This window comes from Delphinus delphis, chromosome 18 (assembly GCF_949987515.2).
Source record: "Delphinus delphis chromosome 18, mDelDel1.2, whole genome shotgun sequence".
NCBI classification, from domain to species: Eukaryota; Metazoa; Chordata; class Mammalia; order Artiodactyla; family Delphinidae; genus Delphinus; species Delphinus delphis.
This window is the reverse complement of record NC_082700.1, coordinates 15,082,805-15,100,513: the sequence shown is the minus strand read 5'-3', so window position 1 is coordinate 15,100,513 and position 17,709 is coordinate 15,082,805. Positions and strand designations below refer to the sequence as shown.

Here is a 17,709-nt window from a genome sequence, read left to right as displayed (position 1 = left end):
TGTGTCTGAGGCAGTCATTAGGCAAGAGCACAAAAGAGTCTGTATTCTGGGCAGTTAATGAAAAAGAAGTTTCGCAAAGGATAGGCTCCTTCAGGTCAGCTGATGGGCAGGGTGGGGAGTGGTGGCTCCTTGCTGTGGGCTTGGCAGTGCCCGCCGGTCTCTGTGCCTCCCTGGGGAAGGAGTGACTGGGTTAAAGGGTGGCCAGGGATGCCTGCTTGCCGCACTGGAACTAAATCCCAGGAGAAACAAGCTCCACTTTGAAATCCTTAGTAGCCGACACATCCTTTTTATTTATTTTTTTTAAAAAAAAGGCATTTAAAAGAATTTTAGCTAAGTGAAATTTAGTCTCTGTATATCCATTACGGGGACCTTCCTAGCCAGGGTTGATGACATTCACTTGAGAGTGAGCTCTCTGGCTAGTATATGGCAACATCAGGCCCAAGTGTATAGCCGTGGGAGGTAGTTTCTGTTTTCCAGACTTTACTAAGCAGGGCTCCACAGTAGCAACTTTCACGGAGATTGTACAAGGACAGTGATTCAGATAGATGCCTCATGATCTGGAACAGAAGGGAAGATGCTTGCATCTAAGGTTTCAGCCTCACCTGGGTTGTTCTGGGTTTTGTCTTTCGGAGTTCCTGGTTTCTGATAGTGTGTAAAACACAGGGCATGAAATGGTATAGGTTTTCACATCTGAAAATTAAGGACTTACCCCTTCCTCTCATAAAATGTAGCTTTCTCTGATACAGGGTTTTCCTATGGGACACAGCATGGGGAAACATGGTGCTTCTTTTTTAATTACCACCTTCTGAGAAGCAAAAGCTTGGGATACTTTAAAAATCATTAAGTAAAGCTTCTCTTCCATCCCTGAAGATTTTTTCTTAAGTCCTAAATGTCTGAGGTTGTTGGCTGAAAATTTACCCTGAAATATGGAGGCTTTTGGCCAACAGGAGAGCTTATTAAAGACCAGGCGAGCTGTGGAGCATCGTCTGTTTCTCTATCACAAGGTTTCCTCCTTGGCCGTCCTTCTAGGCCAGGGGTGCGTCCGTCTGCACGCCTTGTTTCCTGATACCACGGTCCCGTTCACTTTGTAACCCACCCCTTTACCCAGCACTCTGCCCTGCAGTCTGCTCTAAATCCCCCCCGCCCCTCGGGGGCTCTTTCAGGGTTTGCTGTCTGTGAAGCAGGCGGCGGTGGGTGGCCACTGTGTGGGAAGAGACGCGGAAGAGCGTTGTCCTCGTAATTGCCTTCCTGGATACCAGCTCTTCACTGGCCGACTGGTGTATGTCCCGCTCCTTGAACAAGCTCGTGGACACAGGTTATGACAGGGGTCGCCCCCACAGCTGACGGAACACGGGAGTCAAACGATCCAGACTTTTACCTTTGAAATCCTCTTAAAGGGCGAGAACAATTTCTCTGTCAAAGAAGGGTTTTGCAGCTCAGTTGTGAGGACATGGAAACAGCCTCAGGAAGGCTGGCTGCCTGTTGAACAGGAAGTTTGTGATGAATGGTTTTTTAATCAGGTTGTAACCATTCATGATGGCTAAAAAATTCCTGTTTATACATCTCTTTACTTCCCATCACAAAATAGCCAACCTCTGTTCCCTCACTTTGTGCCAGGTGATGCGCTGAGCACTTTCCATGGAGAGGATGCCGTCCCGCCCCTAACGATCCCAAGTAACAGTTGGTATTGTGTCACAGACATCAAGACTGGGGCCTGGGGAGACCAGCTGACTCAGGGGTCCCACAGTCTGACCTTGGGATCCACCTCCCCACTGCCTCCTGAAAACACGAAGGTTCGCATGAGATCTTACATGTGTCTTTCTGGTTCTGTTTTACATGAGAGCATAGTCTCCGATGTGCTTTTTTTAGTAGAAGCCGATTTAATGTAGTCATCTTTTCCTTCCTTTGGAATGATTTGAGTCAGAGATAGAGCTGCTTCGAGCCAAATGTGTGTCTGTCTAGCCGCTGGAGAAATCTGTAGCTGAGTATTGGTTTGGTCGGGGGAGGGTCATTGCATGTCCTTGACACTGGTTCTTCTAGGACTAAAGCCCCATGTGATTCTGCTTTTTGTAAATGAACACCCGTAAGCCTTTCACCTGCATTTTAATCTTTCTGAACTCTATTTTCCCTAATATAAAATGAGGGTGTTAGGCCAGGTGACCTTCCCAGGGTTTTCCAGCTCACAAGTTTTATGAGGCTTCGAGTCCTCTGTCCACAGGGGTTCCCAGGGAAGCCTGAGTCCTAGTACAGACTGGGGGTGAGAGTGGCCTTTGGGGTCACTGATGTGCAGGCAAGAAGGACAGGTTTCGGGGAAATGAAATCAGCTTTACAGAAGAGCTGGATGCCAGGGCCTAGTGTGTAAGCGTGTAGATCAAGCTCTCCACAGCAAATCTTCCACTGCAGCACTTTCTCAAGTTGAATTTTTATGCTGTCGGTTGGTAACATACATCTTTCGACATCACCTGTAAAAAAGAAGCATGGGCAAAGGTCACATGTTTCCTTCTGTTTGCAAGCAAAATGCATTATTTTACGAAGTTGTTGTTTTATTAGCACCTCTAACGGGAACTCTGTTGAACAGAGATTATTCCTGCTTTCTCCTTAGTTTGTTTTCATTCTTGGAACTGCAGGAAGGGATGTGTAAAACAGAGGAAGCAGGAGGAGGGGGTGAGTCCATGCTGGGAGCCTACGAAACCATAGTGCACATTGACAGAGTTCACAGAAATTAGATAAAATGCTTTTGGAAAAACCTAGTGTGTCTAGCGTTTTGAAAGAATTTCTAGAATTTCTAGAACAACAAGTTCATTTAGTCACGTGTTCCAGCGCCTTAGTTTGGAGCTCTTTTTGTTTGGCTTGGTGACTGTAGCTCACACCCACCCTCTCCCAGGGCGACGGGCAGTTCTAGGCTGTGGGACCTCTGAGGGCCTTTCCATTTCCCTCCTGGGTCCTCACAGCCCCTTTGCACAGGCTTTCCCTGGGCGGTGCTCACATTTGAAATTCACACTTGAGCTGCTCTGCTTTCCTTCCACAAAGAGTAACCAATTAGAATTAAAAGCAAACCATATTTTGTAAATTTATTACCCGTTGAGGCAGAACACGAGTTTTCTAAACTAGTGTTTGTAGACAGAATTATTTCCGCTCCCTCAAGATGCATACATGTAACCTCAGTCTTAAGTATGTTCCTTTGATTCTTCTTCATGATGGTGAAGCCAAAAAGTGGTTTCTCCAGCTGGCAGTGGTGTTGTATGCAGAGTTATTTTGCATGAGATTCATTTTCTGAGCCTCAGTTTTCCTATTTTTAAAATGGGGCCAATAATACCTGCCTTACATAGGGCTCTCGCAAGGGTGGAACGAGACATGATGTATTGAAAGCCATTTGTAAACTGTAAGGTAAAATCCACGTGTAAAGTATGAAGGCCAGGGGATCCTGAGCAGGATGTATTCAGCTTAAGTTGCTGGTTTTGTTTTATTCTTGGTTAAACACAAAGACCAGAGTAGTCTTAGAATGCCCAGCAGAAAGTAGGGTGCAGCAGTGATGGGTAGAGTGGTGGCTGAGAGGTGGTGGTCTCCACGTACACTCGTGGGTGGGCTGGATGGAGCCGGGTGGGAGCTCAGGTCTGAAGGCGGGATTCAGGAGGGCAGGGGAGGAGGGAAGCAAACCGAGGGCTGGACCCCAGGCCATTTCTTCAGCCCTGGCCTTGCGGGACCAAAGAGTTCGTTAGACTTGACGGAGGTCTAGTTCTGTCTGCTCCCTTGGTTTTCTTTGTTGGGGCTTCTAGTAGACTGGAAGTTTACTGTAATAGACTAGTGCTCTCTAAACGTTTTTGTAAAAATCACACCCTTTTTGATGGTACATTTATTCATTTATACTGTACCAACATATTGTATATATTGTATAATGCATTTGCTCATTTTTATTTACTTAATTTTTTTTGAGGCTGGAACAGACAAACTTTATTCAATGGCTAAAGAATGGAGAAACGGAACTTAGTTCTCAAATCAACTTCTCCATGCTCATTTTTTAAAAATGAGATAAAAATGTAAAGTAGGTGAAAAGTGTAAAGATTTCTTCTTGCACGTCGATGGCTGTCCGATTATTGCTTTAGACATCCAGGCTAAGGGCATCCAGGGAAGGGGCAGTTCCTGCCCTGTGTCTTCAGCGTCTCTGGGGCCCAGCCTTGGAGCGTGGCTTCTTGCAGCCAGGAGGGCGGTGGGCCTGCAGAGCTCAGTCACAACAGTCCCCCGAGGAGACACACCAGCCTGTGGCCTTGGGAGTGGCCCTGCTCTAACACCTGCCGCTGCTTCCCCGTCACACGCGCCAGCTGAACTCAGAGCGCGGAGCCCGCACGCAAGGCTCGGCAGCCACCTTGAGGATTCTGAGAACGCGCCCGGCAAGCGCGTTTACAGACCAGCTGTAGTATCTAAATTCCTTCATTAACACCTGCCCACAGCAGACACTGTCTAGTGCAGAGAGAAAATATCTTAACTACTACCTCAAAACTGGTCTATTTTCCCAGTAACTAACGTGTAAAAGCCTCGTCTTGGTGGGAACAGTACAAGGTACAATTACAAAGAAACGAGACCAATGTTTGTAATATGGGTGAGTCTCTAAAACACAGACATGTTATCTTATAGGTGCCATTATCTTAATAATAACAGCGGGCCTATCGATTGAGGTAAGGACATCTGTTATCTCATTTAATCTTCAGGACAACCCCGTACATGTAGGACCTATTAATCCATTCAACAGATACTTGAGTGTCTACTTGGTGATGGAGCTGTGAGGATATAGCGCACGAGAGGACAGCCCAGGTCCCCGAGCTCATGCAGCTCACAGGGTAGTGGGGAGCCAGACATAGCAGAGTCATGCTTGTGGTGAGTAAATCGGGTCCTATGTTAGCTGCAGGCTGGGATGGGCTTCTCAGGAAATGCTTCCGGAAGGAAAGGACACTTGGGCTGAGACAGAAGTTGGGGATGGTGGTGACCTTTGGCAGGAAGAAGTCGAGGCTCCTGGACAGTCCTTTGTACATCATTTTTTGTCCTGAGTGGCCATTTAGGTGGACTTGTTCCTTTTCCAGGTGGATCATAAAACACCCGGAGGGCAGACTCTGTGACTAATTCCTTCTGACATCCTTCACTGCACCCAGCATAAATCAGTCCCAATAAAAGTTACTTGGCATGAATTGGTGCACGAATGGATAGAGAAAAGATGTGGAAGGCATTACATCTTCCCTGTGATGTTTTTGGGATGTCAGTCAACAAACGTTCATTGAATGTATCGTGTGTGTAGAGCATCTGTTAGGGGCTTTGAGATTAGGAGATAAAAACACACTCCAGCCCCTTGCCCTTTAAGAAGCTTGGAATCTGGTCTGTAGAGTGCACAAAATGAACACCCGAGCATTTGAAACAGCTGGCAGAGCAGGTTGAGCAAGCCAGGGCACACCGGGTGCAGGCTGCCCCTTCCCCCAACACGATCCACGGACTTCCATTGGGTCAGGCTTCCCAAGAACTCGCTGCCCTGCTCGGGGTGGCCAGGCACGCAGAAGGCGAGGGAGAGTCAAGGGCCAGGCGGCCGAGGGGCTTGTGCAGAGGGGAGCCAGCCGGACACCAGCGAGCGGCAAGCCCGGACTGCGGAGACTACGGCTAGTGGAGGGGAAAGTTGTTGAGTGGTCTTTTTCTCTTATGGTCTCATGCAGAACCTCAGGATTTAGGTATGTGGTTTGCAGTGCACGAGTCTCCTGTCCTCTCACCCTACCTCTCTTCTCACGTGATATTTATTCGTGGTCGAAGAACTGAACAGCTCAGAGCACTGCTGTCCGCGTGTGGCTCTCTGCACAGGTCACGGGGAACCGCAATTTCCCTGCCTCGGCTGTGTCCACCGCATCCGGCAGAGATTTGCAGACATAACATCATTAATAGCGACACGTATTTTTACAAGCTTTACCTCTTCAACACCCTCCACTCCGATATTCCCCATTGGAAATCATAGCTTCTTTAATGTCCTGCCGGCTGTGTGAAAAACAGGAATTTATGTAACAAGCCCTGCGCAGCAAACCTTTTCCTGTTCGGAAAAAAATTTTTTAATTGTTGGCAAAGTTAGGAGACAGCTCTGTTGCTCAAAGAGCGACCTGAAATGTCCTCTTAGGAAAATATGTAGCATAATGTTTTGATAAGTAAGGGATTGTTCTACATCTACTCCCCGCCCCCCCCCCCTTTTTTTGGTAAATCTAAGTGGTAAGTTAGCGTATGTCCCATCCAAGCTAGTGAATGCTTCCTGAACTTTTTAAAGATTTCATCATGACAGATTCTGCAGTCTTGTTAGAAATGTCCCCCAGGGACGTCCCTGGTGGCGCAGTGGTTAAGAATCCGCCTGCCAATGCCAGGGACACGTGTTCGAGCCCTGGTCCGGGAAGACCCCACATGCCGCGGAGCAGCTAAGCCCGTGTGCCACAACTGCTGAGCCTGTGTTCTAGAGCCCGCGAGCCACAACTACTGAGCCCATGTGCCACAACTACTGAAGCCTGCATCCCACAACTACTGAGCCTGCGCTCTAGAGCTCACAAGCCACAACCACTGAGCCCATGTGCCACAACTACTGAGCCTGCACTCTAGAGCCCGCGAGCCACAACTACTGAAGCCCGCACACCTAGAGCCCGTGCTCCACAACAAGAAGCCACCACATTGAGAGGCCCGTGCACCGCAACGAAGAGGAGCCCCCGCTCACCGCAACTAGAGAAAGCCCGTGCGCAGCAATGAAGACCCAACGCAGCCAAAAAAACCCCCAAAAAACAAAAAGAAAGGCTTCCAGGCAAAAATAAGATAAAAAAAAAAAAAAGTCCCCCAATTGCAGTTGCAAATGATCTGATCTAATTATGTGAATCATAGAGCTGTGCCACCCCTCCCCCAGGCAGTGCAGAGCCAGGAAGCCACTGTCTAGGAAGATCTTCCCCCCTTTATCAGTTACTAAATGTGACAGGGACAGGAGTCAAGCTTCCTTTCCTCCAGAGATTTCATCGTAGCTTATCTGTGTTTCTGTTGTGTTCAAAGAACAAAATAGTCATGATGGAATATTGGGAGCACACAGTATGTGCGTGCGTGTGTGTGTGTGTGTGCGCGCGCGCAAGTAAAACCTTCCCATGGGGTTTGGGGAATCTTATGGGGATGAAATAGGACATTGGGGAATTGCAGTGCTGGGCCTCTTTTAGAGGGTTCTTGTATGTCCACAAAGTCCTCAAAGCCGGTCTTGAGTTGGGGATAGATCTGTAGGTGAGAAGGAAGAGGAGAATCTTGGCAACAGAAGAAAACCCTCACTGCCATCCACTTACACACCTGCCCAGCGTCCAGCCTGGAAGTCCCCATTCAGGTCCGGGGCTGACCCACACTCGCCTGGGCCTGGCAGAAGGGCTCATCACATAGCTGCTGTGTTGCAATCCTTGGGTGGAATGTAGTACAGAGGGTCAGAGGGCGTTTTGAAATGTGGATTTCTCAGCCTTGACTGTCCGGCCTCACTCTGACTTTTGCATCTCCTTTTAGAAAGTGAGATTTTTTCCCTTTGTTTTCTGCCTCCTTTTAATGAGGAAAATTGTGAACTCGTAGTCTGTGTTGAGTCCCGGCCTACCCTGCTGTGTGCCAAGGCTTTGTTGTGGCGCAGTGATTGGCATTCAGGCATCTGCGTCCCACGGCGACGGCGTGAGGGTGTGGGTGTCGTGGCTGCATCCCGGGCGACCACAAATCCAGCCAGAGCCTTTCCGTGGTCAGGGAGGGGGGCCGCAGCGGTTCGGGGGGCCGCAGCGGTTCGGGGGGCTCGGTCGGCTGAGCCTTGCATTCAGTCGGCAGAGGAAGCCAGGGAAGTCTGGGGGCCACGCTCACAGCACACACAGCCCTGCTCCAGGTCCCCAGGTCCCTGCCCCTGGACTTGGGATCAGGGCCCTGATGACGGAGTCTGCTGCATGCCCTGTCTTGTGCTGGGGCAAAAACATCTATCAGAGAAGCTCCCTCCTCCTCGGAAGCCCCCCTTTCCTTGTCCACATGTCCCAGAGGCTCTCCAGGTGCTGTCAGTCTCGCCGTGTGTCCAGTAGGGGAATTGCATTTGGGCTTCCTTGTTTACCGCCTGGCTCCACGGCTTCTGCTGGAGCTTGCGACCGTCTCTGGAACCCATTGCAGTGTGTTCCGAGTGGAGTGGTGGGTTTGTGCTTGTGGCACCCGTAAGCTCCTACCGACACCCCAGTGACTAGGAGGGGGGAAATGGGCTCAGAATGGGCGGTGCCTTGGGCCCCTCCTCCCCATCCCCCAACCAAGTTGGGATCTAACACCTTCTTCTTGGTGACCGCTTACCATGTTGCACACACCACTGAGCATTTGACCTACCTTATCTCGTGGAATCCATAGAACAGCCCCAAAGGGGCTATAAGGTACATGGGGACCAAGCAGTTACCCAAGGTTTGTAGCCAGTGAGCAGCAGAGCCACCTAAGTGCTCCAAAAACAGTTGATTTTCTTTACTAACTGTCCTGGGGGCATGCGATTTAGTTGTGGAGCCGTACTCAGTGGATCAAAGCCACCAGCTCTCTGTCCCTCCAAGACCGGCTTTTTGGCCAGAGTGTAACCTCTGACAGGTGTCAGAGGCTGAGCTAGGTGGTGCGTGCTACTGGTTGTTGCTGGGAGGAGAGGGTTGTGAACAACGTTTGAATTTAAACTTTCTTTTCTTTTCTTTTCTTTTTTCTTTTCTTTTCTTTTCTTTTCTTTTTCTCTTCTTCTCTTCTCTTTTCTTTCTTCCTCCCTCCCTCCCTCCCTCCCCCCTCCCTTTCTTTCTTTCTTTTTTTCCTTCCTTTCTCTCTCGTTTTTTTTGGCAGTTCAACTTTCTAAAATTAACAACAGCAGTCCAGTTGTCCTTATATTCACCTATATCTGCCTAATGGACTTTAAGGATGTAAATGAGTCTATGTCTTACTAGTTTTCAGGCTTTTAATTCTTGACTAAGAATATATCCTGCTTCTTTTCTCTCCTTTCCGTGACCACGTGGGCCCCATAATATAAAACTTCTCACTTTGTGTAAGTGGCAAATGTGCCATCCGAAGAGAATTTGCAGTAGTTCTAGGCGCGATGGAGTGGAAAGGGGTTTTGATAGCACTTTGTTGTGGAGTGCTATTTGCATAGCAAATCCAAGTGGTTTAAAAACCAGTTCCTGTAATTTCCCTGCAAAATAGAGCTGTGTAAAAGAAGGTGTTTATAATAATGCTCATTTAACTTTGTCCCGTCGTTAAATTAAGACACAGATACTGTTTTTAAGATACGATACTGTTTTTCCTTTACTGATTTGAGCTCTCACGTAGTGACTGTACAGGTTGAAATCTATACCGTAAACTCTTTCAAAACTTGACTTGTCTTCCATGTGATACGTGTCTGTATCGAATAGTGGGTTTTCCAGTTGGAGGAGTATTGTATTTCTAACGTGGTGTTTTGCTTTACAGAATTCAATTCGTCATAATCTGTCCCTACACAGCAAGTTTATTCGAGTGCAGAATGAAGGAACTGGAAAAAGTTCCTGGTGGATGCTTAATCCAGAGGGAGGCAAGAGTGGGAAATCTCCCAGGAGAAGAGCCGCCTCCATGGACAACAACAGTAAATTTGCTAAGAGCCGAGGCCGAGCTGCCAAGAAAAAAGCATCCCTCCAGTCTGGCCAGGAGGGTGCCGGGGACAGCCCAGGGTCTCAGTTTCCTAAGTGGCCTGCGAGCCCTGGCTCTCACAGCAATGATGACTTTGATAACTGGAGTACATTTCGCCCTCGAACTAGCTCGAATGCTAGTACTATTAGTGGGAGGCTTTCTCCCATTATGACTGAACAGGATGATCTTGGAGACGGGGATGTGCATTCCATGGTGTACCCACCGTCTGCCGCAAAGATGGCTTCTACCCTGCCCAGTCTGTCTGAGATAAGCAGTCCTGAGAACATGGAAAACCTTTTGGATAATCTCAACCTTCTCTCATCACCAACGTCATTAACTGTTTCAACCCAGTCCTCGCCGGGCACCATGATGCAGCAGACACCATGCTACTCGTTTGCGCCGCCAAACACCAGTCTGAACTCACCCAGCCCGAACTACCAAAAATACACGTACGGCCAGTCCAGCATGAGCCCTTTGCCCCAGATGCCTATGCAAACGCTTCAGGACAGCAAATCGAGTTACGGAGGCATGAGTCAGTATAACTGTGCACCGGGACTCTTGAAGGAGTTACTTACTTCCGACTCTCCTCCCCATAATGACATTATGACACCAGTTGATCCTGGGGTGGCTCAACCCAGCAGCCGAGTCCTTGGCCAGAATGTGCTGATGGGCCCTAATTCGGTCATGCCAGCCTATGGCAGCCAGGCATCTCATAACAAGATGATGAACCCCAGCTCCCACAGCCACCCTGGACACGCTCAGTCGACGTCTGCGGTTAACGGGCGTGCCTTGCCCCACGCGGTGAACACCATGCCCCACACCTCGGGTCTGAGCCGCTTGGCCCCAGTGAAGACAGCTTTACAAGTGCCTCTGCCCCACCCCATGCAGATGAATGCCCTGGGGGGCTACTCCTCCGTGAGCAGCTGCAACGGCTACGGCAGGATGGGCATTCTCCACCAGGAGAAGCTCCCAAGTGACTTGGACGGCATGTTTATCGAGCGCTTGGACTGTGATATGGAGTCCATCATCCGGAACGACCTCATGGATGGAGATACGTTGGATTTTAACTTTGACAATGTGTTGCCCAACCAAAGCTTCCCACACAGTGTCAAGACGACGACACACAGCTGGGTGTCAGGCTGAGAGCGAGCGAGTGAGCAGGTAAGAGCACCCCGATATCAAAAGACCTTCTGAAAACAGGACTTAGAAGAGAGGAACCCAGTACCTTGCCTTGTATCTTCCATGGTCGGGGAGTTTTGGATGGCAGCTGGCCGCCCCTTGCCGAGAGGCACCTTTTATCATTCATTCTCCACCCCTTTTGCAGCTTATAAATTTTCCTTTGGAGCTTAAACGTAAGGAAGCTTTTCCTCTAACTGCTTTAGAGAGTTTCTTTCGACAGACTAGATGGCTGCATCTTTTTAGCAACTCTTCAATAAGTGAATACATTTGATACAAATCAAATGCTGAAGGGTTTTTTAAAGTGGAATTTTCTCCCACCGAATGATTTCAGAGCTGTTTGAGAAAGTCCAGCCCCCCCTGCAAGTATGTCTGTCACCCTGATATGTTGAGTTGAATTGATTTTAATTTGGCTGTATATTCAATGAGTGTGTGTGTGTATGTGTTTTCTTTCCTAGGCTACACTTAAAAGTACTTCAGATTGTCTGACAGCAGGAACTGAGAGAAGCAGTCCAAAGATGTCCTTCACCCTACCTTTTCGTTTTCTTGATTAAAAAAAAAAAAAAGAAAAAAGTGTTTCTTTTTTCCTTTCGTCAGACTTGGCAGCGAAGACACTTTTCCTGTACAGGATGTTTGCCCGATGTTTGCAGGTTACGTGCTGCTGTAGATAAGGACTGTGCCATTGGAAATTTCATTACAATGAAGTGCCAAACTCACTACACCGTATAATTGCAGAAAAGACTTTTGGATCCTGGTGTGCTTTCAAGTTTTGTATATAAGCCGTAGCTACAGAATTGTATTTGTGTGCATTTTTGTTTTTTTAAATATTCATTTGGTCCAAGGAAAGTTTCTACTCTTTTTGTAATACTGTGATGGTCTCATGTCCTTGATAAGTTAAACTTTTGTTTGTACGACCTGTGTTCTGCTGAACTGATGAATGACAAAGAACCAAGCTCTCCATTCTGCACCTCCATGGAACGGCTCTGGACCTGTTCACGTTGCCACATAACTCACAGGAGAACCAGTAGCCTGTTGTCCGTCTGCTGAATTAATGGACTTATCAGAACTCTTTTGGAAAAAAAAAAAGAATAGAAAATAGGTTAAACGCCAGCCTTGTACAAGTCTTTTCTATTTTTTTTGTTTTGTTTTGTTCGTTTATTTTGTTATTTGCAAATTTGTACAAACACTTAAATGGTTCTAATTTCCAGATGAATGATTTTTGATGTTATTGTTGGGACTTGAGATCATTTTTGGAATAGATATTGAACTGTAATGTTTTCTTAAAACTAGAGTCTACTTTGTTACATAGTCTGCTTGTAAATTCGTGGAATCCCAGATATTTGAAGCAGCATCCGTAATTTTCATTTTGTATTTCTAACTGGATTAGTACTAATTTTATACGTGCTTAACTGGTTTGTACACTTTGGGATGCTACTTGGTGATGTTTCTGACTAATCTTTCAATCATTGTAATTAGTACTTGCACACTCAACATTTCTGTCCCTATCTTGGCAGGAGAGTGATGTATAGTTATGAACATTTTGTGTTTCACGTTTAGGAGAACTTGATATGTTTTTATGTATGCGTTTTTAAAAGATTCCATCCGCTTCTACTATCCTGTGAATTAAGCATACCACACAGCATTGACTCTGCTGACGGATGCCTGTATGCTCTTTGTTGCAAATACTCCTGGCGGGGGGCCTCGTAATATTTGTAGACCAGAAGGGGAGATCCACCTCTAAAACAGTGCTCCTTTCTCAAGCTGGGGGTTTTGATCAACTTAACCGTTTTGAGTTGAGCTTCAGCAAAAGTTTTCCCTCGTAATACTGTGCTCTTCCTGGTCTAGGTGGAGGTTGGTTCTGTAGCTCTGCCTTGAAGAATCAGGTCCACACTCATGCTTCATCCCTCTTTCCCTCTGTCCTTGGGCTACTTGGCACCCTGTGGAAGGCCAAGTCGAAGCGGGGAATTTTTAAGTGGCACTCAAGTGATTTTTAGAATGTTTTGTGTTCATGAGTGCAGGTGGCTACCAAATGGAATAGAGCTTGCTTAAAAATCGGGGCAATGAATTTGAAAACCAACGAACCAGCTGTAAGTGGTACATTTGAGTTTATTTTAAAAAGCCTTAGCGTAAGTTAAGAATTGGAGTGTTTCTTCTGCCTTTAGCAACGCCAATTATAATTGTGATCATTATGTTGTAATATTGATATTTTCCAATTACCTGTACTGATAGACCAAGTTAATTGGCTTTGCGTGCCATTTAATCCACCGGTGTGTTCACGTCATGTGGAACGCTGAGAATCCGCACAGTAAAAGGAACAGGTGCACAAAAACGTTCCTCTGGCCTTCTTGAGAAGGCTCTGATTTCTGTGAACCCAGCCCACTTCACACTTGCTGTGTCTTGCCTGTGAGTTGCGTCTCTGTTGGCTTGGTTTTTCCTCCGTGTTTAACAAGAACACAGGTGTTCTGATGGCGCTCTCCTCCAGGAGACAGGCTCTACTGTAAGCTCCCACAGTGACTTCTGTGCTTCTGAAAATTCATTAAAACAGCCGCCTCTCTAGCCATCTTCATTGTTGGCCACTCCAAAATAAGTCTGGTCATAGAAACCCTAGTTGTTCTGAGCAGTGCCTCCTGCACATGTGCTAGAGCTCGCTGGAGCCAGAGTACTCGTGTTCCCCTCTGGGTCCACCTGCCACCACTCCCCGCCTCCCAGGCATCACACGGTGAGACTCCCCACCGCCTTGTTCATGGAAGAGGCAACCGTAGCTACAAATCACTGTTAAAATCTTACTACTTCGTAGAGTGACTTTTAAAAAGATGTTGCTTCCTCTTGAGTCTGTGTAAATATCTTTTTTTTTTTTCCTTCAAATTTTTCTTTGTGTTGAAATTCTAACAGGAATCCTGGGTAGCTCTCCGGGGTACAGTGAAGTCCAGTGAAAGGCACCTTGTCTATTTTGAAAACAAACATTATGTGACCTCTAGTAATTCTTTTTCTGTAAGAATACTGACTTTCTGGAGTAATGAGTATATCAGTTATTGTACATGATTGCTTTGTGAAATGTGCAAATGATATCACCTATGCAGCCTTGTTTGATTTATTTCCTCTGGTTTGTACTGTTATTAAAAGCATATTGTATTATAGAGCTATTCAGATATTTTAAATATAAAGTATTGTTTCCGTAATATAGACGTATGGAATATATTTAGGTCATAGATGTGTTACTTGGAAAGTTCTGCTTTGACAAACTGACAAAGTCTAAATTAATTAGCAAATGTTGTACCCCAGTGAGCAGTAAATCAGTGAAACATCATCCCCAAAAGAGGAGAAGAGACACTTAAAATGGAAACAGTTACCCCCAAATATACAATGGGGACCCGTTCAGCTGCTGGATATATGTTATCAGTCCTCCCCTCCCACCCACCATTCCCCAACCCCCAACTGGAAATTCTTACATTCAGCTCCTAAGAGTTCTTAATTTATAACTGACTTTTAAACAAGAAGTTTCTCTTGTGGTTTTAGTTTGGGAGTAACCATTCAGTAAAAGTTGCAGTGTGGTTTATGCAAACAGAACAGCCTAGCATTACTCTTGGCCTCCTCCCTGACGGGGGCGGGGGGCTGACAGCCTGGCAGCGTGGCCAGGTGCGGCCACGTCCATCCCGTCGGGACGCAGTCACTCCCGCCCACATTCCGCTACTCGAGTTTAGTACCAGGTTCCACGTTCCCGTTCCCATACTCTCTGAGAAGTGCCTGATGATGCTGATGTACTTACAGACACAAGAACAATCTTTGCTGTTACTGTATAAAGCCATAAATGTACATAAATTATGTTTAAATGGTTTGGTGTCATTCTTTTCTAGTTGTGCAGAATAAGCTCTTAGGTTTATGGGGTTTTTTTTGTTTTTCCGTTTTTTCATGTTTTGCTCTCACGTGAGTTCAAACCTTGTCAGCCACGGTGCCACGGTTTATTCAAATCTGGTATTTCTTTGGGGGGTGGTAGAAACAGTCCCTCTGGGACCAAACTATCATCCCCAAGAACTGAAGAGCAAGTAGACTCCCTGGTACCAAACCACCCTGAAGCACTTCATCCGTGGAGCGCCTGACACTACATCTGGCACAGAAATGACCAGGCATATGAGATCTCGTGTTGGAATAGGTGGGGCTGAAGGGAGAAACACCTGAAGGGCAGGCTGGGGAGGGCCCTGGCTAGGAGGTCAGTGAGCAGGGATGGGTGGTGTGGTGGGAGCAGTGGCTTTCCAAGGCCACATGAAGGGGGCGGGGGCATTGTGCCTTCCACTCAGTGGCTGCAGGTTGAGGTTTCTTTCTTTGCTTTTTTTTTTTCAGAAAGTGCCCGAGGAATGAGCTGGGATTAGATTAATGATGTTACTAAATCCAGGATTAAAACCAGGATTAAGTCCCGTCTCTCCATGCTTCTGACTCTTTTGCTAGGCAAGGGGACATCCAAATGAGTTGGAGTAGCAAAAAGGAAATAGGTCATTCTAATGTTTGTCTGTGTAGACACTGGAAGATCAGTCCAGCTTTCAGAGTTTTCGTTTTTTCCTTACTTCCTTTCAGCAATGGAACCCTTGCTTTAAAAGACACGATAGTCAGAAGTCCAGAGTGTGGAACAGATAAGAGCATCTACCCCCAGACCTGGGTCTTGTGCATAGATCACTTTGAAAAGTGATCTAGTCCAAATGCAGAAAAACGCCTTGATTGTACCACCAGAACTCAAACCAGCAGGCGCCTTTCAAAACCCTCTGTACATATACGTAAAATCACGCACCTGATGTCATTCATTAAGACCAATCAGTTGATAAGAGGAAGCAACACAGTGGGAAGCGACAGATCCCATGGTTGGAGCTCTATGGTTAACATGGAGGGAGAAACTTCCTTCCTCGGACAGTATCTAGGCCCCTGCTGTGACCAGAGACGGACGGATTGTCTCTTGACCTGTGGACCTGCCACACTGAAGGACTCTGCCTTGGCTATCGTTCTCCACGTTGGAGCTGACCTACTGTAACAGTGATGGTGCTGGTTAAACTTATACCCGTTGGTGTGGTTAGGTAGGTGGCAGGCTGTTCCTAGAGACGTATTGCACTAAGTGGCAGTCTTGGCAGTAGTCACTGTCATGTAGACATTGAACCTTGTATCATCTGTTAGTGTTCCTCATGGGTCATGAGCCTGCAGCCAGGCTGGGCCGTGACCTCTAAAATGACTGTGTTCACGTTAGGTTTCCTTATTCTCATTTATTATTTCGTGTAGAAAATTAGCCTGGTGATCACATGGATACATGGTCTCTAGGATGTTTTCCTGTTTAAGTAACTGGAAAATGAGTGAAGTTAGTGTGGGATGGAAAGGGAGGTCTGTGTTGGCATGAAAGAATGAGGAAGGGGCTTCCCTGGTGGCGCAGTGGTTGAGAGTCCGCCTGCCGATGCAGGGGACACGGGTTCGTGCGCCGGTCCGGGAAGATCCCACATGCCGCGGAGCGGGTGGGCCCGTGAGCCATGGCCGCTGAGCCTGCGCGTCCGGAGCCTGTTCTCCGCAGCGGGAGAGGCCGCAGCAGTGAGAGGCCCGCGTACCGCAAAAACAAACAAAAAAATGAGGAAGGCAGGTAGTTCTGGGTGGTGGTGGGTAATCCGGATGTGAGATGGAGACAGCCGAGGTACGAGCTGCAGGTGAAGGGCAGGCCTTTGGATCCTTTGACCAGAGGAAGCTGCAGAGTGGCATGGGCATCTAGAAGTTCAAGAGAGAACTTCTAGTTTTGCAGGTGGCTGGGAGAGGAGGCTTTCTATGTGGATCCCAGGCTTCGCCAACATGGCTGTGAGAGAGAGAAGCTGCATACTTGAGAAGCATTCACCTGTTAAGGAGAAAAGGAGATGGAGGCCAACTTTCTTAGGCCATCTTTTCTCTGCTGGACTGGTAGCAGGATACTGTTTTCAACCCTACTGCCCATGAACTCAAAGGCAAAGTTGAAACTTCTTGGCATTAGTACTTTTATCACGTTCATGTCTTCGAAAAGTGAAAGTCTTGTTTGCACTGGCAGCCACTGGTGGGAAGTAGAGATTTACATCCTCCAGGAGAAAGAGGGCAACTTTTGGGGGGCTTGTTAGTCATTCTTTACATTTCCCTCCGCGAGCTCCAATCCCCGACAAGCAACTTTCAGAGTTCCCATAAAACTTAAAATTGCCTAAGATGGTAACCCACTTGCTGGAGTTTCTCTAAACCCACTCTGGGGATTGTAACGTTACTAAAATTGCTGCTCCAGTGAGGTGATCTTAGCTGCTTAGAACAGAGCTCACAGTGGGCCATTTTAACACAGATTTCTCTCTCTGGTGAATTGGGGTAGAGGACGGTCCACTTTGCACTTTGGTTGCAAACTGGTTCGAGAACAAGCCAGAGATGCCCACTGCTTAGTCTGTGCTGGTGGCAGGGACACTCGGAGTGTTTGCAGAGCAGTGAGCTTCCCTGATGCGTGGGCAGTGATTTCCCCACAGATGAGGTAAGTTGAGGATACCTTCTACGTGCCTCACCGGTTTGATGTGAGGATTGGAGGGTGAGGTAATGTCTGCAGATGACTTCCCCTGTCAGGGGAAAAGCAGTTGGTGTCAGCATAGGTAATGGTAGGCCTTGGAGATTCGTTTCCTTAGTGGGGCTTCTGGACAGTCAGCATTTCCCCGCAGGGTAAGTGGAAGAGCTGCTTGGCTCATTTCCATGGTTTTTCCGCATTCCCAGGGGAAATTCTCAGGGGAGTGGGTAGACATTTTACCAGACCCAAACTCCAGGAGAGTCCATAGCCTCTCCTTGGTAACTCTAGAAGCACTCAGTAAGTTGTAAACCCATTATGTGCCCAATACAAACTAGTCGAGATACTTGTTT

At 47.3% G+C, this 17,709-nt stretch overlaps 1 protein-coding gene across 1 annotated transcript in view; it reads left to right on the top strand.

Annotated features, from left to right (window-relative positions):
• FOXO1 (forkhead box O1) overlaps positions 1 to 14,666 on the top strand; it is a 92,623-nt gene extending 77,957 nt beyond the window's left edge. Inside the window, exons 2-3 of the mRNA XM_059996098.1 lie at positions 9,466 to 10,821; positions 11,295 to 14,666. Coding sequence (XP_059852081.1) covers positions 9,466 to 10,803 — 1,338 coding nt within the window. The 3' untranslated portion in view covers positions 10,804 to 10,821; positions 11,295 to 14,666. The remainder of the gene's footprint in view (positions 1 to 9,465; positions 10,822 to 11,294) is intronic.
• Positions 14,667 to 17,709: the final 3,043 nt, after the last annotated feature.